General features: G+C 43.1%; 1 protein-coding gene across 4 annotated transcripts in view; it reads right to left on the bottom strand.

Moving 5' to 3' along the window:
• The window catches only part of SRGAP2 (SLIT-ROBO Rho GTPase activating protein 2), a 157341-nt gene that overhangs the window by 68009 nt on the left and 66198 nt on the right, over positions 1-23134 (bottom strand). For all 4 annotated transcript variants that reach the window (XM_073587243.1, XM_073587242.1, XM_073587244.1 and 1 more), the window contains exon 4: positions 12055-12217. In XM_073587243.1, coding sequence (XP_073443344.1) covers positions 12055-12217 — 163 coding nt within the window. The remainder of the gene's footprint in view (positions 1-12054; positions 12218-23134) is intronic.

Here is a 23134-nt window from a genome sequence, read left to right as displayed (position 1 = left end):
AGCCTTGCATGGCCGCCGGCTGGGGGCTCCAGCCCTGAGATCGTTGCAGGAGCCCTCCCAGACCCTCTCTTCATCGATGATCCTCTTCAGCCTGAGCGTAGGTATGTGAGGGGGCCTTGATAAAATAGGACGGTGCAGGCACCCTAGCTCCATCTAACCCCTTCAGGGGGGGGAGGAGAGGGACCGTCCGCCACCTTGCAGCACCGCAGTCTAAGCATTGGTGGAGCAGTGGGGGTCGCACGGACTAGTCTTGTGCCTCTGTACAGCCCATGATTTCAATACCTAGGGGTGGTCAGAGCTAAATCCGGCATTGTGTCCCACGACGCAGGAAAGGATATGTGGAGGGACACTCGCACATGCTCGCCCGTTGTTGGTTTGGGGAAATCGGACCCTTTCAATAGGACCCGTTGCCCCTGTCACATCTTCATGGAAACAGACGAAAAAAGCCTGGAGAAAAAAAAAAAAACAGACGTGTGCCTCCATGGACACTAAGCAAAAAACTGTTTTCCGCCTGCAATAGGAGCGAGGGTGTATACGGCAGAGGAGGAGCTAACCTCTTTTTTTTCACTTAGTGTCAACCTCCTAGCGGCAGAAGCATACACCCACAGTATCTGTGTCTCCCAATGAGGTGAAGGAGAAATATGATGTCATTGGAATCACTGAAACGTGGTGGGACAATACACATGATTGGAATACAAGGCTAGAAGGATACAACTTATTTTCTACAAACAGACTTGATAAACGAGGACGAGGTGTCGCATTGTATGTTAGAAACGCGTATATCTGCACAGAGATTGAAGTTTCAGAGACTGGGAGTTCTGTGGAAATTGTTTGGGTAAGAATACAAGGACAGAACAATGGAAAGGACACCATTGTAGGCATTTACCACAGGCCGCCTGTGCAAGCTGAAAATATGGATGAACTCTTTATGCATCAAATGGCCAAGTTCTCCAAAAAATAAGACATAGTTGTCATGGGAGATTTCAACTATCCTGACATTTGTTGGGAATCTCTCTCAGGAAAACCTAACAGGTCAAGGAAATTCTTATCCTCTCTTGCTGACAACTTTATCTTCCAAAAGGTAGGGGAGAAAACAAGGAGAACTGCTACCTTGGATCTATTCCTTATAAACAGGGAGGAAATGGTTGAGGCTGGGACCCTAGGAGGTAGCGACCATGCTATTTTAGAATTTTGGATAACTAGAGGAGGAAGACCCATGAAGACTCAGACGTCAAGGTTAGATTTCAGAAAGGCAGATTTTAAGGGATTCAGAAAGAGAATTGGAGGGATCCAATGGCTGGATATCCTTAAGGACAAAAATGTTCAGGAAGGATGGGAAATCTTGAAAAAATGAAATTCTCAAAGCACAATTGTTAACACTTCTGAAAAGAGGGAAGAATATGAAGCATTTAAGGAAACCAGGATGGATGAACACAGAACTTAAGCACATGCTAAAAAGGAAGAAAGAAATGTTTATGAAATGGAAAGAGGGAGACATATCTAAAGAAGAATATAATGCTGTCTGCAGAACTTGCAGGGCACAAATCAGATTATCTAAAGCTGACAATGAATTGAGACTTGCAAGAGACGTCAAAAGCAATAATAAAGGATTTTGGGGATATGTCAACAGTAAAAGAAAAGTCAAAGATGCTATAGGATTTTTACAGGATGAAAATGATGAAATGGTAAGACAGGATGTTGAGAAGGCTGAACTTTTAAATTCCTATTTTGCATCTGTTTACTCTCAGAAAGGAAATGTAACATCAACTGTTCTTCACTGTCCTATTAAGGGAATAGAAGAATCCAGGATATCTATAAACAGAAATATAGTGAGGAAACACTTAGCTAACCTAAATGAATTCAAGTCTCCAGGTCCAGATGAATTACACCCCAGAGTACTGAAGGAGATAGCAGAAGAAATTTTTGAACCCCTCTCCATAATCTTTGAAAATTCTTGGAGAACAGGAGAAGTCCCAGAAGACTGGAGAAGAGTAAATGTTGTTCCTATCTTCAAAAAGGGGAAGAAGGTGGACCCAGGCAACTATAGGCCAGTGAGTCTGACTTCTATACCAGAAAAGATCTTTGAACAAATTATTAAACAACATGTATGTAAGTACCTGGATAAGAATGAAGTGATTAAACAGAGTCAGCATGGGTTTTTAACCAATAAGTCATGTCAGACTAACTTAATTTCCTTCTATGACAGAATCACTGATTGGGTGGATCAGGGAAATGCTGTAGATATAGTATATCTTGACTTCAGCAAAGCATTTGACAAAGTATCTCAAACAATCCTGGCTAAGTATGGAATGGACAAGGCAACTGTTAGGTGGATTCATAACTGGCTCAGTGATAAGACCCAAAGAGTGGTCGTAAATGGCTGCACATCCAGTTGGAAGAATGTCTCAAGTGTGGTACCTCAGGGCTCTGTCCTGGGCTCTGTATTGTTCAACATGTTTATCAATGATTTAGATGAAGGAATTGAGGGTAGACTGATTAAATTTGCTGATGACACAAAGCTAGGAGGGATAGCTAATACTAGAGAAAAGATATAAATAAACTGGAGCAGTGGGCAGCAACTAACAGAATGGTTTTTAACAGTGAAAAATGCAAAGTAATACATCTGGGCAATAAAAATGAAAAAGCATATACAGAATGGGAGGAATAGGGCTAAGCAACAGCACATGTGAAAAAGACTTGGGTATACTAATAGATCACAGACTGAATATGAGTCAACAGTGTGATGCAGCAGCAAAAAAGGCAAATGCAATTCTAGGATGTATTAACAGAAGCATACAATCTAGATCACGTTAAGTCATTATTGCCCTCTACTCCTTTGGTCAGACCTCATCTGGAATACTGTGTCCAGGTTTGGGTGCCACATTTTAAAAAAGACATCAACAAACTGGAGCAAGTTCAGAAAAGAGCAACCAGAATGGTGACCGATCTGCAAACCCTGTCTTATGAGGAACGGTTACAGGATTTGGGAATGTTTAGCTTGCAGAAGAGAAGACTGAGAGGAGACTTAATAGTTGTCTACAAATATTTCAAGGGCTGTCACATTGTAGAAGGATCATCTTTATTTTCATTTGCACAAGGAAAGACTAGAAGCAATGGGATGAAACTGAATGGAGGAGACACAGATTAGATATTAGAAAAAACTTTTTGACAGTTAGAGTGATCAATGATTGGAACAGGCTGCCACGAGAGGTGGTGAGTTCTCCTTCAATAGAAGTCTTCAAACAGAGGCTGGACAGACATCTGTCTGGGATGATTTAGCGAATCCTGATTTTGAGCAGGGGGTTGAACTAGATGGCCCAGGAGGTCCCTTCCAACTCTACGATTCTATAAAGCAATTGCGGCCCACAACCCAGAGGCGGGCTTGGCCCAGTGGCAGAGGGGCCAACACTGTTTTTAATTGCACCTGAGGCTGCCTGTACCTGTCGGAGAGGATCTCTAAGCAACAGGGCCTAATGGGAGATGAGCCGCAAAGCTGGAGTTAAGCACAATGGGTGCTATTAGGCCATCACACTTGTTTGTAGGCAAACCACTTCTTGAGAGTGAGTGGGGCCATCATACTGTATGTAGGGAGGCCATGGGGCCATCATACTGTATGTAGGGAGGCCGTGGGGCCATCATACTGTATGTAGGGAGGCCGTGGGGCCATCATACTGTATGTAGGGAGGCCGTGGGGCCATCATACTGTATGTATAGAGGCCGTGGAGCCATCATACTGTATGGAAGCCGTGGTGGGGCCATCATACTGTATGTATGGAAGCAGTGGGGCCATCATACTGTATGTATAGAGGGCGTAGGGGCCATCATACTGTATGTATAGAGGCTCTGGGGCCATCATACCTGCATGTGGGGGAGCTTTGGGGCCATCATACTGTATGTAGTAAAGTTGTAGGGCAATCATACTGTATGTAAGGTAGATGTTGGGCCAACAAACTGTATGTAAAGGGCTAAGGGGTCGCTGCACAATGGGCATTCACAATGCGACACCATTTACAAACATGACATCTCAATGTGGCAGCTACACAAAACAAACTTTGGACAATTTCTGTTGTGCCATGTAGCACCAGCCTAAAAACTTAATGCTGCCCACACCCTACCTGGATTTTATTTTAGGGCCCCAGAAGTTTGAGACCCCTGATCCAGAAGAAGGAATTGGCAAAGGCAGCACCTCATACACTTCTGATAGGTATATCTTCTACTGGCACTTTAAGGGGCAGTTGAGTGAGCAGCCTACAGTCTAGGAATATCAGGGTATCAAACACATCTAATATATAAAGCTCAAGTGTGTGTATGTCCGGGATTGGCATCCGCACCGTCGCAGCTACAGCCACAAGATTTGGCACAGTCACACGTCTGGACCCCGAGAGCGTCCTAGGCTATGTTGTGAGGCGAAATTTTAACACCGCGTGTTCCAATTCACCAAACAATTTTGTCCCTATCTACATAATGGGGAAAAAGTGTGTGTGTATCAAGCACTGCCCCTCATTATGATGTCATAATGATTGCCATGGCGACGCTGATGTCATCATAGGTTGCAAGCTCCGCCGCTCATTACGATATCATAATGGTGGACTATGGGATGGAGGATGTGTGATGGGTATATGGGCACTGGACTATGGGATGGAGGATATGTATGACGGGTATATGGGCACGGGACTATGGTATGGAGGATGTGTGATGGGTATATGGGCACTGGACTATGGGATGGAGAATATGTATGACGGGTATATGGGCACGGGACTATGGGATGGCGAATATGTATGATGGGTATATGGGCACGGGACTATGGGATGGAGGATATGTATGATGGGTATATGGGCATGGGACTATGAGATGAAGGATGTGTGATGGGTATATGGGCACTCGACTATGGAATGGCAAATATGTATGATGGGTATATGGGCATGGGACTATGGGATGGAGGATGTGTGATGGGTATATGGGCACTCGACTATGGGATGGCGAATATGTATGATGGGCATGGGACTATGGGATGGAGGATGTGTGATGGGTATATGGGCATGGGACTATGGGATGGAGGATGTGTGATGGGTATATGGGCACTCGACTATGGGATGGAGGATATGTATGATGGGTATATGGGCACGGGACTATGGGATGGAGGATAATTATAATTTGCTATAACTAACCACAGTTAGTTACTATGCCCGGGCAGCGCCGGGCTCTTCAGCTAGTTCTAATTAAAAGGAGTATCCTTGGATTTTGGAAAATGGTGTCAGACATAAATTTGTTCTAAAAAGATATTAAACAATTTGGAAAGAACATTTCCAGTATCCGGATTACACGTGAATGGGTAAAGATATACCAAGATCCAAGACTAAAACGAATATCGATTCCCTATGACAAATATAGTAAGCGGATAACAATGAGCCACATCACACAAAGAATTATTATTCCCCTCCCCCAACTACTACTGAAGTAGATATCCTGGCGTCGACAATGTTGTATAAGCAACGTTCTGGAAAATGCGAGCAGAAGACAAGGGACATTGGCACCAGGGGAAAGTGACAGACGGGAACAGAAGGGAAGATAGTTGGGGGGAGAGGAAGACTTTGGAGGTGATGTCAAATTAGTAAGAGAACATGAGGGGACCATGCCATGTACAGCTCTGACACCAGATGGGCGCAGGACAGGCTACGGCACACAGAATTTAGCTGGATTTCTGCCTATTCTTCAGACTATGAAAATCCTCCAAATACACATATATTGTATAACAAGAGTATTGGTGAAGCGCGTGTTGGGTTTCCTATATGTTATGTCACAGAAGGTAGAAACTTAGGGACAAATGCGTTTCATCCTTAACCCATTAGGCACTGTTCACCACAGTGTAAGACACGACTTATGTCTCTTATATGTAGGCAGACAAGAGGGGGGGACAGAAGTCAGACAGACATATGCCCTAATCCAGACCCTGCCACTGGCATCATTAATTCATGCAGTTATTTTTTCTCAAGGCTTCTATCACAGGGGGGGGGGGGCATTTAGAGCCATATTAATAGTTAATTCCGTCATCTCGCTGCCCTTTCCATTTGGGACTTTTTATGTAGCCCAGCCACAAAGCCAGGAAGGAGACCACACGCTGAGCTGTCTCTTTAACTCGACTGTCCCCATGGGAGACACCCAAGAGGGAGGGACAGAGCGGAGTTTAGAGATGAAGTCTCAGATATATTAGTTGGCTACACATCAACCTTTGTAAAATCAGCAATCCAACCGGCTCCACTATACAATGCAACCGAAGCAATCTCAACACACTCACATTATCTGGAAACAGAAAATTGTATTTTAACCTTAGCAGAGAACAGTACGGATTCTTGTATTTTGCTTAGCCGCTGATTACTCCGTTTGGCTGATAGGTGTTCAAGCTGCAAACAAAATTATTAGACCCCCGTTGCAAAATAGGTTTAATAGCAAACTTTCTGCTTTTAGCAATAAACAAAATGAAACAAGAATAATTTTAATACCTCAACACAACTAAAATAACAAGTGGTTTCTCTAAATTTAGCACAGAATGTCATTATTAACCCCTTGCCACATCAGGGTGTACAGCTATGTCCTACTGCGCATCACTGACTTTGAGATCCAGGCTCACAAGCTGAGCCTGCATCTTTCCTGGCAAATAATGGCTGTGATAATCAGCCATCATCTGATTGACTGCCGAGGGTAGAGCAGAGCTGTTAAACCTATTAATGCCACTGTCAATATCTGAAAGCAGCATTTACAGCTTGCCCATCTAGGGGGGCTGTTCTAACAACCCATTGGTTCCTCGTGATGTAATCACGGGGAGGTCGATGGGTTGCCACTACAGCCGGCTGTCTGCTGAAGATTCCCCATGCCCATCATGATGGTTCTCCTGTGTATGACAGATTCTGGTTGGTGTTCATATGAGACCATGGTATTTGCTATATAAAGCAATAATGTCCCCCGAGGAAGGAGTATTCCAAAACGTGGTTAGGGGTGGGCGCGCTGACCACGGGAGACTCTGCTGTCATACTCTGCCAGGTAAATAACAATCTGGGCATATGCAATAAATTTCCAAATTTCGGATTTAAAGGCATATTACATAATATTTAGTGTCTCTACTCAATATGCTCCACACCGTTGCCATGGTACCTTTGTGCAGGCTATATACTTTGATACTAGACAGTAGATCTCTGTTATGATGGCTGATATAGCTATACATTGGACAGTTTAATACAGCATGTATTTGGTCTCACTTGCCCTCCACACTGAATGTCTGCATGTTTGCCCACCATTTTAACCTTGCTTATCCACACCTGTTCATGTGACCAATAAAGTTATTTGTATTTATATATTTGGACTATGTGATTGTAATTTTTGGTTCCCCTCCCCCCCTTACAGCAATACTGTGGAATTGATGTGTATAGTATGAGTGATCAGCAGGTTCAAGTCCCCTAAAGGGATTAACAAATACAGTGATAAGTAAAAAAAAAAAATTTTAAATAGGTGGAAAAATAAAAAGGGATTAAATCAGCCCTTTTTCACCCCAGAATTTTTTTTTTTTTTAGAAATTTACAAAATCAGAGATCACAAGACCTGATGTAACTAATCAAGGACTTCATTGGTTGCTAACTGAGATAAAACAGCAAATACCTGAACTGGCTATGGGTTGATTGACTGACGTTTGGCTGCATGTGAGAAGTATGGCTTCTGGAACCCATACAGATTAAAGTAACGTCGGCTGAACCAGCCGATACCGATCGGTTCCTCAGACCGTACATGGAAGCCCCAAACAAATAATTGTCAGGGGACACAAAGATCCGGCATGTATGATTTTGGACCGCTACATGTTTTGTTCTCTAAAGACAACTATACGCTTTAAGGGCATGTCACACTAAGAGATATCGCTAGCAATATCGCTATAACTAGTGACGTTATAGCGATATTGCTAGCGATATCGCTGTGTCTGATACTTACCTACGACCCGCTCCCCCGCTGGTTATCGCTGATCGCGCGAGAACGTCCAGGACCGCTTCTTGTCGTCAGCTTCCTGCGGCGCTTCCTGCTGTGAAGGCGAGCGACGCGTGGAGCCGGGCGGGAGGATGCAGGATCGCCTGGTGTGACAGGTAAGTAGCGACCCCCGTCCCCAGCGATGTCGCTAGTGAGATCTGCCTGTGTGGCAGCTCACTAGCGACCACTTAGCGATGTACCAGCGATCCTGACCGCTTCATATCGCTGGTCGGGATCGCTGGTACATCGCTAAGTGTGACAGTACCTTAAGTAGTACCAAAGACGATTGTCATGAAGGGGTTGAATAATTCTGCAGTTGGAATTACAAGTGGCATTTAGCAATGAATTTGGAGATGCCACTTGTTATATTAGCTGTGTTGATCTATTTACTTTGTTCTTGTTGGAGTGCAATAAACCAAACCACCGAAAGTTTGGACATTTTTCTAATAAACCGAATTTGCATTGGGGAATGAATAAGTTTTATTGCAGTCATATTTGTGATTCCAAAATTCTCAAAGCAAAAATGTATGTTTTTGTTTATTGCACACACTTGGAGAATTCCCGTCATATTCCCAAACACTAGTAACTGGCAGGTTAATAGCGTTATACAGTGCCTTGTGAAAGTATTCGGCTCCCTGGAACTTTTCAACATTTTCCCACATATCATGCTTCAAACATAAAGATACCAACATTTAAATTTTTGGTGAAGAATCAACAAGTGGGACACAACTGTGAAGTTGGACGAAATTTATTGGTTATTTTACATTTTTGTGGAAATTCAAAAACTGAAAAGAGGGGCGTGCAGTATTATTCGGCCCCTTTACTTTGAGTGCAGCAAACTCACTCCAGAAGTTCATTGTGGATCTCTGAATGAACCAATGTTGTCCCAAATGACCAATGATGATAAATATAATCAAGTCTCCGTATAAATGCACCTGCTCTGTGATAGTCTCAGGGTTTGGTTTGAAACACAGAAAGCATCATGAAGATCAAGGAACACAACAGGCAGGTCCGTGATACTGTTGTGGAGAAGTTTAAAGCCGGATTTGGATAAAAAATGATTTCCAAAACTTTAAACATCCTAATGAACACTGTGCAAGCGATCATATTGAAATGGAAGGAGTATCATACCACTGCAAATCCACCAAGACCCGGCCGTCCCTCTAAACTTTCATCTCAAACAAGGAAAAGACTGATCAGAGATGTAGCCATGAGGCCCATGATCACTCTGGATGAACTGTAGAGATCTACAGCTGAGGTAGGACAGTCTGTCCATACGACAACAATCAGTCGTACACTGCACAAATCTGGCCTTTATGGAAGAGTGGCAAGAAGAAAGCCATTTCTCAAAGATATCCATAAAAAGTGTTGTTTAAAGCTTGCAACAAGCCACCTGGGAGACACCAAACATGTGGAAGAAGGTACTCTGGTCAGATGAAACCAAAATTGAACTTTTTGGCAACAATGCCAAACGATATGTTTGGCGTAAAGGCAATACAGCTAATCACCCTGAATACACCATCCACACTGTCAAACATGGTGGTGACAGCATCATGGTTTGGGCCTGCTTTTCTTCAGCAGGGACAGGGAAGATTGTTAAAATTGATGGGTGGAGCCAAATACAGGACCATTCTTGAAGAAAACCTGTTGGAGTCTGCAAAAGACCCGAGACTGGGACAGAGATTTGTCTTCCAACAAGACAATGATCCCAAACATAAAGCAAAATTTACAATGGAATGGTTCACAAATAAACATATCCAGGTGGTAGAATGGTCAAGTCCAAGTCCAGACCTGAATCCAATCGAGAATCTGTGGAGAAAGCTGAAAACTGCTGTTCACAAACGATCTCAATCAAACCTCACTGAGCTTGAGCTGTTTGCCAAGGAAAAATGGGCAAGAATTTCAGTCTCTCGAAGTACAAAACTGATAGAGACATACCCCAAGCAACTTGCAGCTGTAATCGCAGCAAAAGGTGGCGCAACAAAGTATTAAGTTAAAGGGGCCGAATAATATTGCACGCCCCACTTTCCAGTTTTTGAATTTCCACAAAAATTTAAAATAACCAATAAATTTCGTTCAACTTCACAATTGTGTCCCACTTGTTGATTGGTCACCAAAAATTTACATTTGGTATCTTTATGTTTGAAGCATGATATGTGGGAAAAGGTTGAAAAGGTCCAGGGAGCCAAATATTTTCGCAAGGCACTGTAAGTGACAGAAAGGAAAACTTTGAGCCATTTCTAAAGGGTTTAAAAACCATGACCCCCCCACTGAAGACTTTAAGAACCTTTTACAAGATACCCTTCTAATTGGGGCGATAGCGAGTGAAATGGCATTCAATTTTTGGCCTAGATATTTTTTTTTCTTTTCTTAGATCTCTGCACTATGCCATCTCTCGATTATTCCTCTTGGAAATGTATGAATCATTTGGCAAATTGGAAGTCACCATTATCAGCAGGACATGTTTGGGCTAACGACAAAAAAGAAAAATTAGCTCTTAGGCCTGTTTCACACATCAGTTTTTTTCGTCAGTCAAAATCCGCTAAAATGGCGTATAACGGATCCGTTCCTGTACTGACCACAACATTTGGCACCGGACCGTTATTTTAACGGATCCGTCAAAGGAAGAATTTTAAAGGAACCGCTGCCTGGGGAAAGAGAGAGAGAGAGACACACAGAGAGAGAGCGCGCAACGATCAGCGACGCTGCACGCTGGTTTCCAATGCAAACAGCGGGTATCTAGGAGCCGCGCGGCTCTTTGATACCCACTGTTTACATTGGATACCAGCTTGCTCGCTGGTCCTGATCGCTGGAGGGGCTGTCTATGTGACAGCTCACCAGCGATCAGCCTAACGATGTCCCAGCGATCCCATCCATGTTGGATCGTTGGTGGGATCGCTGGGACATCGTTATGTGTAACGGGGCCTTTGACGTAGCCTAAATTTGGCTATATAATGTTTTTTTTTTTTTACAAAGTTTTTTGTTGGAAAGAAAAAAAAAAAAAAAATTAAAAACCATGCTCTAAAGCTCTAACTACTCATCCCACTTGCAGACGTTTCAAGATACAAGCTAGCATAAATGTAAGATCTTGAAAAAAAAACAAAAAAAAAAAAACAATAGACTGAAATGCAAGCGAGGCAGATGCAGATGTAAATGTGGCTGCAATTACTGAAGCATTTGACTTCAAACAAACAAACTGCTATTGACTGAATATGTGATATGAATTTTAAATGTTCAAGTAAATGAGACAAGATGCCAAGAGCGATCAGCAAAATAAGCGAAAAATACAATAATCCAAAGGCCGGACTGCATTGTCAAGAGCAGAGAACAAAACGGCAGCAGACAGTGACCACATACTTCATCCAAAATTAAAGATATGTCAGTACAGAACCTCCAGGATTAATACACACAAGACTAACATTAATGAAACAAGGACAAAATGACAGCTGGCACAGCCCGCCATGCCACCCCTGGCATGGGTAATAACAGTCTGGTGGTGACAGTTGGCACAACAGATATGAAGGGGTAAAAGATCAAAAAAAGAATTTAGATGAGGGCTCGATACAATTAAGGAGAGCATAAAGCAAATAAAAATAAAGAAAAACTGGAAGGAAGAGTGGAGGGTGAAAAAGAAGTAGCACATTGATAACATAAAACAATGGTCCTCCTTTATGCTACATCTTGAGTTATTTTGCGCCAATTTCATAGGTGAACAATTCTGAAATCGGGCTATCACTTCTATAGTCGTCGATTGGCTGCAGCGCTCACATGTGGGTTGACATGGCATCACTGGACCCAGAAAAATAGAAATGGTCAGGGGAATGGACAAGTGATGGCACGTCAGAAGGGTGAGGATAATGCCTTGTGTTATTTTATAGAATTCAAAACCACTTAAAAAAACATTTTAGGTGGCTGAAAAAACACTTTACACGTTTGTATGAATCCAGTAGAGAACAGAATAGAAAGCTAGAGAAGTACAACCTAAATAGGACATGTTTTTGGTCACATTTACTGTTCTGTAGGAAATCTATACAAAGATAGTCTCACCTTCTTAAATAGCCGTCCAGAATCTTCACCAACTTGACCAAATCGAGGGATGATGTTATTCAAGTAGATATCACTTAATGTGGCATGATCGCGGCTCTCTCTTTTCACCTGCGTGAGAAGCAGGTTCCAACAAGTCACTGGAGACAGGACATTCTGATCCTTCCTGCATTCAAGAGGACAAAAGCATACGTATAATTCAAAGTAGAAAAGACCACGTCACTACAGAGAAGGTGTTAAATAGACCGAAGATTAGTAGTACATTTCTTCTCGGCCTCCAATGAGCAGTTTGGAGACCTCCAGGTAACAATGTGACCTCTTCCTATGATCAGCTGTTTGAAAAAGAAATTAAGCCTCCAAAAATATCTAACAACTAAAGTCAACAGCGCTGTAGTGAGCAATAATGCTGTTACTTCAGGTTCCTCAGACCAGCGGCCCAAAAATAGAATATAGAGCTATAACTTTTGAGGGCCTATCAAAATAAAGTTTGTGGTTTTGCAAAAAAAAAAAAAATTATGTAGTGTCAAAACTAATGGGGACAGGAAGGGGTTAATGTCACCTCTGGCAACTAAATGCAAACTTCACACTAAGCACTTTGAAGGGGGGGGGGATTAATGGATTTGAGTTACAGTGGGCTGTGACATTCTCCATCCCCCCACATGATGTCAAGAGTGAATTAAACTGCTTGGGATTTATTCTGCTGTTTGAGAAGAGATTTAAGGTCATTTGTAGGATGCAGATTAGAAAGGTCTATGAATGTGTATGGCCAAATGTACATTAAACAGAAATTATTCTAACGCAGCCAAAAAGCATTGCGAACAGAATATGAAGAGTCCTGGTCCTTCACGCCCCGGTTCTGGGTTGTTACAGAACATTGCATACGGTATATATGGGATCTGCGCCAAGCAGTAATGACATTATCTATGGAGCGCATCTACGCGGCATCCCCCCCATCCTCCTGATCAATGAATATTTTTTTCATTTCTAGCTTTTGCCCTATACCTTCAACAGCTGGTAGACTAAAGCTCTTTGGCCAAGGAGTTATTCCTCCTGATTCCCAATACACTGCACGCTCAGTTTGGCTGAGCATGCAAGTGCAGAGGGAGGCTTACCCTCCATAAACATAAATGGACTGAGTGTTAAAATTCAAAATGCCTGTCACTCTTCCTCCAACCCGACTTCATTTAAGGCAGGGTTCCCCAACCTCAGTCCTCAAGGCCCACCAACAGGTCATGTTTTCAGGATTTCCTTAGTATTGCACAGGTGAAGCAATTATCACCTGAGCAACACTAAGGAAATCCTGAAAACATGATCTGTTGGTGGGCCTTGAGGACTGGGGTTGGGGAACCCTGATTTGAGGGATTGCTGGGAGTGACCCCAGACATCTAAGATGGTCACATGGTCCCCCAAAACTGGGTTTGTTTGCACTCTCCAACATCATCTATAACCTGCATTTACACTGCAAAATAATCGGGAATGAGCTTTGTTAAAAACGCTCGTCTCACCATAATCTTGCATTGTAAACAGGATGTCAATCACCCGATGAATGAACAAAAAAATGGCTGAAATGATCTTTTGCGAAGTGAAAAAAAAAAAAAAAAAAAATCACAGTTCTTGGAAGTGGAACTGTGTAAACAGCACTCGTGCTGCCAAGAACCACGGCAGACTGTGCGCACTGAGCGATCTAGTATAGACTGCGCATCGTTTACTTTGGTCTGTTTCAATGACCATCGATTGGTAAAAGCTTACTGATCAGCAATCACATAGTGATGCCTGTCGAGCCATGCAAACGTCCCTTAGGCCCCGTTCACACGTTCAGTATTTGGTCATTTTTTACTTCAGTGTTTATAAGCCAAAGCCAGGAGTGGAACAGACAGAGGAAAAGTAGAAACACGTCAACACTTTTGTATTTATCACCCACCTCTGGTTTTGGTTTACAAATACTGAGGTAAAAAACTCACCAATTACTGAATGTGTGGCCGTGGCCTTAGGCTACTTTCACACTAGCGTCGTGTGACGTACGTTGCAATGCGCCATTTTGGAGAAAAAACGCATCCTGCAAAGTTGCCCGCAGGATGCGTTTTTTCTCCATAGACTTGCATTAGCGATGCATTGCGACGTATGGCCACACGTCGCATCCATCGTGCGACGGATGCGTCGTGTTTTGGCGGCCGTGAAGCACAAAAAAATGTTACATGTAACTTTTTTTGAGCGTCGTGTCCGCCATTTTCGACCGCTCATGCGCGGCCGAAACTCCGCCCCCTCCTCCCTGGACATTACAATGGGGCAGCAGATGCGTTGAAAAACTGCATCCGCTGCCCCCGTTGTGCAAATCTTTAACAACGTGCGTCGGTACGTCGGCCCGACGCATTGCAACGGGCCCGTACCGACGCAAGTGTGAAAGTAGCCTTAATCTTTACACATGCACACAGCTTTTCGCTGACCACTTTGACGAAAACCCCACAGAGTTATTCACTTCAATGAAGCAGACAGATTAGCTTTGGACACAATGTGGATTGCGCCCTGGCAGAATTCATCGGCTTCAGACATGAACAAAAACATCAGATAATTGCTGGGATTGACCACCTTTAATCAATACATATGGGGGGTGGGCGGAGAGACTGTAGCGTAACAATGGCACATTACGGAGCCGGTATAATGGACACACATCACGGTGCAGCCGCGGGTCTCCTAACCCAAATTCATAGCATCACTGGTCCCTCGGATATTAGCTCAGGCCACTGGATTTGTCAATGAGTGCAAGCCTAGGCCCAGAAATGTGCCATATTGATACTTGCAGACATGTATCTGCAGGCTCAGCGTCACTGCCTCGAAAGAGAATATTAATAACTGAGTTGACATCGTGACTTTAGCGCTTGAAAAAAAAAAAAAAAATGCTAATTTTCCAAATGGCCCCGTAGCACTTTAGGAAAAAAAAAAAAAAAGTACACTGTTGATAGGCCTTAGCCTAGAGCTGAGATAAGGCAGAGTATTTCATGTTTCCACCAGGTGTTTTGCTATAAAAGCTCAAAAATCCTGTAGTAATTACTTGTCGCCGCACAGTTTGATTCCCCAAAAATCTGGTCTGGAATATACCACGTCAAGTAAAAGTCAGGAAATCTGTGTTATTCCTCAGAGCTTGCTCTGGTTTTTACAAGTCGCACATTCTTCCCCTTTTTTGGTTTCATATACATCCAGGAAGTCCACAAGAAGCCATTTACACAATATTTAAGGAAGTCAAGCAGTAACTAAGCTAAAAGATCCCTTTTAACCCTTCAAAATGGGTCACCAACAGAAACGAAGCTCCAAGTGTATAGGACCTGTGTAGGTCTGTGAGATCATTGGGACAGCTCTTCTCTATATGTAGGCAGTTTTCGCTCATATTTCATTCCCGCTACTCCATTTTAATTATTTTTTTAAATTCGCCATACAGTTTCATAGCTATGGGCCTTTTAATTTAATGCCAATTTTTACAAGGGGGTGTAGCTGACACAGTGATCATGCACAGCAGCCTAAAGACCAGGGCTGTGGAGTCGGAGTCATGGAGTCGGAGCCCATTTTGGTGGAGTCGGTTCCATGGAAATTGAGGAGTCGGAGGTTTGGATTACTGACTCCACAGCCCTGCTAAAGACAAACCCTAGAGAATCCTACTATAAATGGCCCCTTATTAAGCCCATGAAAATCAGCACTAAGAGCCCATACCTGTAAAACGGCATGCTGGATTTATTAAAAGAAACTAAAGAAAACAAAAACTGAAATACTCCGGGAACAAAGCAAAATCTGGCCGCTTTTCTGTTTCAATAGATTTTTTTTAAAAAAATTTTTTGATTATAGCTTATCTTAATCTTTTACTATATTATTTATAGGGATGGGAGGGATAGGAAGGGAAAAGGCAGAGAGAACAGCAAAAAAAAAACAAAAAAAAAAAAAAAAAACTTTAGTAAGTGTGGGAGATAAGAGGGTGGTTTAGAAGGTTAAAATCTGGCCACATGTGACCTGGTGACAGGGAAATACAGATGTACTCCTGTACTTTGGCCCTGATTCATCAAAGTGTTTATGCCAGAAGTCTGATGTAAAACACTTTGAAAACTCGTAAAATTTTTGCACAAAGTAAGGTGGTGCAAAAATGTTTTCACGTCAGGGATGGAGCATGACGACGCCCACTTGTCTAACTCACAAGGAACTGCAGTATACAGTAAGTCTCAAATCTTACTCGAGCTTGTTGTGGCAAGGTGCACGGAGGCACATGCCACTTTTATGACGCACGCTTAAGTGGTGAGTGCCTCTTAATTAATCAGGTGTCTCAGACTAAAACATGCCCTCTAATCAAAACTGGTGAGAACACCACAAATTTTGATGAATCTCTAATTTGAGGTAATTTATTAGTAGCATGATTGACTTTGAGGAGGACTCCAGTCCATGATTGGACTGCACATTTTTGGGACCAGGTATATGTAACACTAAAGTTAAAACACAAAACCCTACCCGGAAGAGTAAACCGTGATCTTGCATCCTTCCATTTTACAGTGTCTGACTTCACACCGATGACAGAGGACTGTACTAGTATTTGCTCACCTCTCCACCAATGGAGAAAACATCCTGTCCACCTGGAGCAGCGGACACTTTCATCAAATCCATTTCAAGCAAAATTCACTGTCAAGTATATCAAATACAAAGTTAAATTCACATTTATCCTACTATCATGGACCCTCTATAAATTTAAAGGGAACACTAGAGGAATAAATTATATCAGTATTTAATTAATGCAATTAAGTTCCTTTAAAATTTTGCATTTTGGCATTTACAGGCTCTTCATTTCCCTGCACATTTGACTTTGTGTGGTCTGTGGTCAAAAGTCAGCTTGGAGCAGAGGTGGACAAACTGTGGCCCGCGGGCCACATCCGGCCCTGTGGCTGTTCCAAGTGTATGGGATGTTTGTATGTATATAAGAGGGTGTGTGGGGGTTCATACTGTATATATCAGGCTATGTGGGGATCATACTATATAGTAGGCTATATGGGGGCTCATACTGTATATAGGAGGATATGTGAGGGATCATACTCCATATAGTAGGCTATATGGGGGGAATCATACTGTATATAGGAGGCTATGTCAGGGGTCATAATATATGTAGTAGGCTATATGAGGGATCATAATGTACATAGGAAGCTACGTGAGGGATCATACTATATATAGAAGGCTATATGGGGGATCATGCTGTATATAGGGAGCTGTGTGTGGGCTCATACGGTATATAGGAGGCTATGTGAGGGATCATAATATATGTAGTAGGCTATATGGGGGGAATCATACTGTATATAGGAGGCTATGTCAGGGGTCATAATATATGTAGTAGGCTATATGAGGGATCATAATGTATATAGGAAGCTACGTGAGGGATCATACTATATATAGAAGGCTATATGGGGGATCATGCTGTATATAGGGAGCTGTGTGTGGGCTCATACGGTATATAGGAGGCTATGTGAGGGATCATACTCCATATAGTAGGCTATATGGGGGGAATCATACTGTATATAGGAGGCTATGTGAGGGGTCATAATATATGTAGTAGGCTATATGGGGGATCATGCTGTATATAGGGAGCTGTGTGTGGGCTCATACGGTATATAGGAGGATGTCAGCATACTTAATTCTACTCAATATAAATATTAATATATTCTAATTATTTGATATTAATATGTACTGTATGTTAATATTAACATTGAGCAGAATTAATTTCAATCTATTTGTTCGGCCCTCCACAACAGTCACTGTCTCTCATGTGGCCCATTGGGAAAATTGAATTCCCACCCTCTGCTAAAAGAATCCTAAAAAAGACTGATAAATAAAAAAAAAAGTTAGAAGCTCTCCAATGAGGATGTCAGAACAAGCTCACTGATGGATCCTTATTTAAAAAGGCATCTGTAAGTAGGATCAACCCTCCCAAGCAGTCCATAGGGGCATGCAAGTCATAGAAAGCTGAATAAAACGATACCTTTGATCCAATATCTTATTGCAGATAAATCCACACCTTTCTTATATGTACAAATTATCTCTATGGGCTGGACATTGATATCCCTGAGAATCTGCCTCCTGAGCTTATTTTAAATGAAAGGGGGCATTATCAGTATGAGACATGTAGATTAGGAAAGCAGACTGTCAGTCATTACATGTCTCACACTAGTAATGCCCCTTTCATTTATAATAAGCTCAGGAGGCAGATTCTCAGGGAGATCTATGTCCGGCCCATAGATCTTAACAGCTCATTTACATTTTAAGAAAAATGGAGATTTCTCTGGAACAAGACATCAGATTGCAAATACCAAGATGTCATTTTATTCAGCGTCCTATAACTTAACGCCCCGTCACACATAGCGATCTCGCTAGAGAGATCGCTGCTGAGTCACAAGTTTTGTGACACAACAGCGATCTCACCAGCGAGATCGCTGTGTGTGACAGCGATCAGCGACCGGCCCCCCTGCCAGTATCGCTGATCGCTGCAAGAAACCTCTGGACATTTCTTTCGTCGCTTATCTCCCGCTGGCCAGCACTCATTGCTGCGTGACAGGCGGGAGACCAGCGATCAGCTGGTAACTAACATACACATCGGGTATCCAAGGGACTTGCGTCCCTTAGAAACCCGATTTGTACATTAGTTACCAGTGCGCTGATGCAGGGAGCTGGTAACTGACGTACACATCGGGTATCTAAGGGACGCACGTTCCTTGGATACCCGATGTGTACCATAGTTACCAGCTCCCTGCATCAGCGCGCTGCGCTGGTAACTAACGAACACAGCGGTGCCGCGCGCTCGGCGTCGCTGTGCTGATCGCTGGTGAAGCTGTCTGTGTGACAGCTCACCAGCGATCACATAGCGACTCACCAGCGATCCTGACACGTTGATATCGATGTCGGGATCGCTGGTAAGTCGCTATGTGTGACTCCAGCTTTACTCATAAATGGGAGGGTTGATCCTAATGACAGACTCCCTTTAACTTATCCTGCAGCTGCAATAGACAGTGCAACACCGAGGCTGAAGTAAACAGTGCAACATCTTTAAAGAAATCCAAGTACAAATATGATTTTACTTAAAAAATGTATTAAAAAATTGTCCCCAAAAGGTGAATAAACCCTTTTAATGCACAGTTCAGTGAAACATTTGGAGGAGGGGTGTTTGATACAGAAAATCAAAAGACCACCGAAGAGAATTCTTGCACCATGAACCTCCCCCTCTGGCACTGCACAGGTCATTGCCGTGTATATGCAGTGTTTCTTTAAGTATTATTTAAAGGGGAGCGGATAAACCAAAGCAGCAATATGTAACACCCAGTTGATGAAAGCGCTTGCCACCGTGTGATGCAAGAACCTGATGAAGCAGAGACACAGGGGGATTTTCCGTCAGCAGCCGGCCTCGGGCTACAGAAGGCGGCCTAATCACTAGTGGGGCACGGTTTTTCTAACATTACATATGGTCTACATATATTGCTGGATTAATACCAAGGATTTTTTGGGGAAATGACTAACCAAGACCATCAGATCATAGCAATATTAGAGAAGCGTCTTCAGCCATTACTCACCCGCGTGGATCATCCGATAACCACAATTGTAATGATAGTTGCATGTTAATGGAATTCATACGGTAAACTCCATTATGGGGAACAGTAGGGACTTCTATTCCCAGCAAGATATTTCTGCATGTAAATGCCGACTTTAGGATGGAGGAGCTATTTATATAGATGGCACGCGGAGGGCTAAATTAATCTGCATTGGTCATTTTTCCTCAATTGTTTGTAAAGGGCCATCTCACAAATCATTTTCACATCAAAAAGTCTGATAATAGTAATTTTTAACGTTATGTTTTATTAGCATAAAAAAAAAAACATTGCCATCATTTTTGCTCCTCTCTTTGATGCTGTTGTTAATCTGTACTGCAGGGAGCAGGCTGCATACAGAATCAGTCTCCTTCCCCCACTGGCAGCCGACATGATTTTTGTTTCCTTATTACTTCATTATTAAGTCATCTCATTTATACTGCAAAGCTATTTTCAGGGACAGGTCCTTCGTTGACAAGCAAAAAATAAAACTATTTTGATTGGCTGCATTGGATCACTATTCAAAGAAATGGCCTGGGGAGATTGACTGACCATGGATGTCCACCAGAAATCAGCTTAGAAGGTGGATGTGCACATGGCTTAACACTGTGAACACCAGGTGGCGCCATACTATGTACTATGCAAGTCTTAACTTTGTTTATAGGGATTCTGTCAGCAGGTTTTGCTATCTAATCTAAGAGCAGCATGATGTATGAGGTGGGGAGCCCAATTCCAGTGATGTGACACTTACTGGGCTGTGTGTTACAGTTTCAATAAAATCAGTGTTTTGATCAGCAGATTGTCACTAGGAATAGCTGTCCTGTGCCTCTTTTAGTCAACTGCTCTGTGCAGCCCTGCCGCCACATTGATTAGTGACTGTCAATGTGCAGAGTACACAGAAAGCTGTTAACTAGTGGTATGGGCGGGGTTATACAGATCTGCAGAAGAGAAAACAATGATTATATTAATATGACAGCTTGTAAACCAGCAAGTGACATCACTGGAATCAGGGTCTCAACCTTTACATTATGCTGCTTTCAGATTACATCAGCAAAAAAATGGTGACAGATTGCATTTTAATTGAGCACATGAATGGAAAATATTGTAAATTCTTTATGATATATTAAGAGAATAGAATATTTATTGGTATGACAGACTCTTTACATACACTATGCGTATAGAGGAGTAGAAAAGGTCTCATCATATGCTTGTATACAATCACATTATTCAGGACTTCAATATGCCACTTCTATACCAGTCATGGAGCAGCCATGTATACTGTAACTGTGCAAAGAAGAAGGGGGAATTAGATCTCATTTAACAAATGTGTAGCCTTGCTATAAGTACTCCAAAGTTTATATACAGATCCTCCGAGCAACCTTACCCTCAAACTCATTGTCACGGGGTTACCGTGACGGAAATGAGCCAGATGACCGCAGCGTCTGGTTGCTCCTACTCCGGCGCTGAGAAGAAGCACTTCTCCGGCTTATTAAACGTGTTTATTTCTTCGAGCAGAAGAGGGGTTAATCGGCCATGTTGGAGATTCCTGTGTTCAGCTGTGCTCAGTTAGGCTAGGTTCACATTTGCGTATGGAGGAGCTGCAGCCATCTGCGGACTTCCTCTATGAAGCTCCATCCACGGCCACACCTCCTCCGGTCAGCTCCGCCTACATCATCATACTTCTGCATGCAGCCTGCGTACCCTATCTTTAACATTGGGTACGCAGGTCGTGCGGATGTATGCAGATGCATCCACATGCGTCGTTTTTATGATGCGGTGTCTGCATAAAATTCCAACATGACGATGCAGCGACCCGCGTCAAACGCATCAAAACAATTCACGTGGAGGCATCCACATACATCCACACGACCTGCGTACCCAATGTTAAAGATAGGATACGCAGGTCGCATGCAGAAGTTTGGGGACGTAGGCGGAGCTGACCGGAGGAGTTGCGGCCGTGGGCGGAGCTTCACAGAGGAAGTCCGCAGACAACCGCAGCTCCTCCATACGCAAATGTGAAACTAGCCTTGGCCACTCCTTTTCCCTATATAATCTGGGCTCTATTACTAATCCTCGTCATAGATAGCCTTTTGCTGCATGACTAAAGGAGGGAGAGAAGTTGGTATGAGGAGGAGAGCTGGAGGAGTTATAAGCAACTGTTTGGTTTGTACGCTTGGCAATTTCTTATCATTTCCTATTTTTGCTTTTTTCCCCTTCCTGCACACCCTGGTGGATTCCTCTGTTATATGTGAGTGAATATTTTGTGTGTGTGTGTGTGTGTGTGTGTGTGTGTGTGTGTGTGTGTGTGTGTGTGTGTGTGTGTGTGTGTGTGTGTGTGTGTGTGTGTGTGTGTAGTTTTCAGTTTCCCCTTGTCTTTGTCCAAGTTTGTCGGGTTGGTGTACTGCGGTGCACAGTAGCGCCCCCTTCTGCCTGGGTGGGGCTAATTTAGGAGACAGAGCAAGGGCGGAGGCCCGGACATCTTCACCATCTGAAGTATCCCAGGGAACAGGGTGAGCTAAAGCACCCCCTAGTGTTAGGGCCAGAAAAGGAGCCCCTGGTCCCAGGTCACCCGACAGTTGTGTCGGGACACTAACATTTGGACTAAATACCAGGGAATATGTATGACCAGCTTGTGTTGTGTCCAGGATCACCCTACAAAAATCTCAGAAACTCCTATTTTTAAACTAATTTGTAGAAACGTTGGCCTTTTCATAGTCTAGCAAGTATAAAAGTCATTAAAAAAAAAATATAACTGTTGGCGTGTATGAATCTTAGGGCTTGTTCACACCAGCGTATAACTCGGCTGAGTGCTCTCTCATGTTTTATGGCATAGCACTCAGCCCAATGTTATACTATGGGGCAGCGCAGATTTGCGATTATTTTCTCATGCCAATTCACAATGAGGGGCAAAAAATAAAAAAATAAATTGCAGCACCCATTCAAGTCTATGGGAGAGTGTATAATATCCAAGTGCAATCTGATGTACGTGCAGAGGGACGATGGAGAAATTAAGTTCCCTTTCTTTTCCACACCTGTGCAAGAGAATGGGGTCACAGTAAGAAGACACTTGGATCAAACTCAGAATTTGAGCCGGGAGTCATTAGCATACTTGGCCCAATTCTCTCGCATGAGAGAACACACAGAAGTCAATGTATACTGTGTATATACACATGCTATTAAATTCAGATTAGATTAATGTCAGCCAAACCCATCAATATTGGCGGGCTCGGCCAACTGTCCAATATGTATGGCGCCGGCTCCTCGGCAGGTGAAGTAGAGGGAGAAAAAGATCCAGCCTGTCTGATTTTGAACTACTGATCCTTTTGTTCTTGGGGCGATAAGCCGCCACCATAGATGTCTGACAGTGGTTCTATCATAGGGAACACAGGAGTGCTGGGCAGAATAAATACTCCTGAGTATGGAGGAGTCGGGGAGAGAGAGATGGTGGCCGAATCATCAGTCATCTATTGTGCACGAGGCCCCTTAGA

Source organism: Dendrobates tinctorius, unplaced genomic scaffold, assembly GCF_039654945.1.
Source record: "Dendrobates tinctorius isolate UK_male_01 unplaced genomic scaffold, ASM3965494v1 ptg000098l, whole genome shotgun sequence".
In the NCBI taxonomy this organism is placed as follows: Eukaryota; Metazoa; Chordata; class Amphibia; order Anura; family Dendrobatidae; genus Dendrobates; species Dendrobates tinctorius.
Note: the sequence above shows the minus strand (reverse complement) of the source record. Positions and strands in the feature narration are given on the sequence as shown.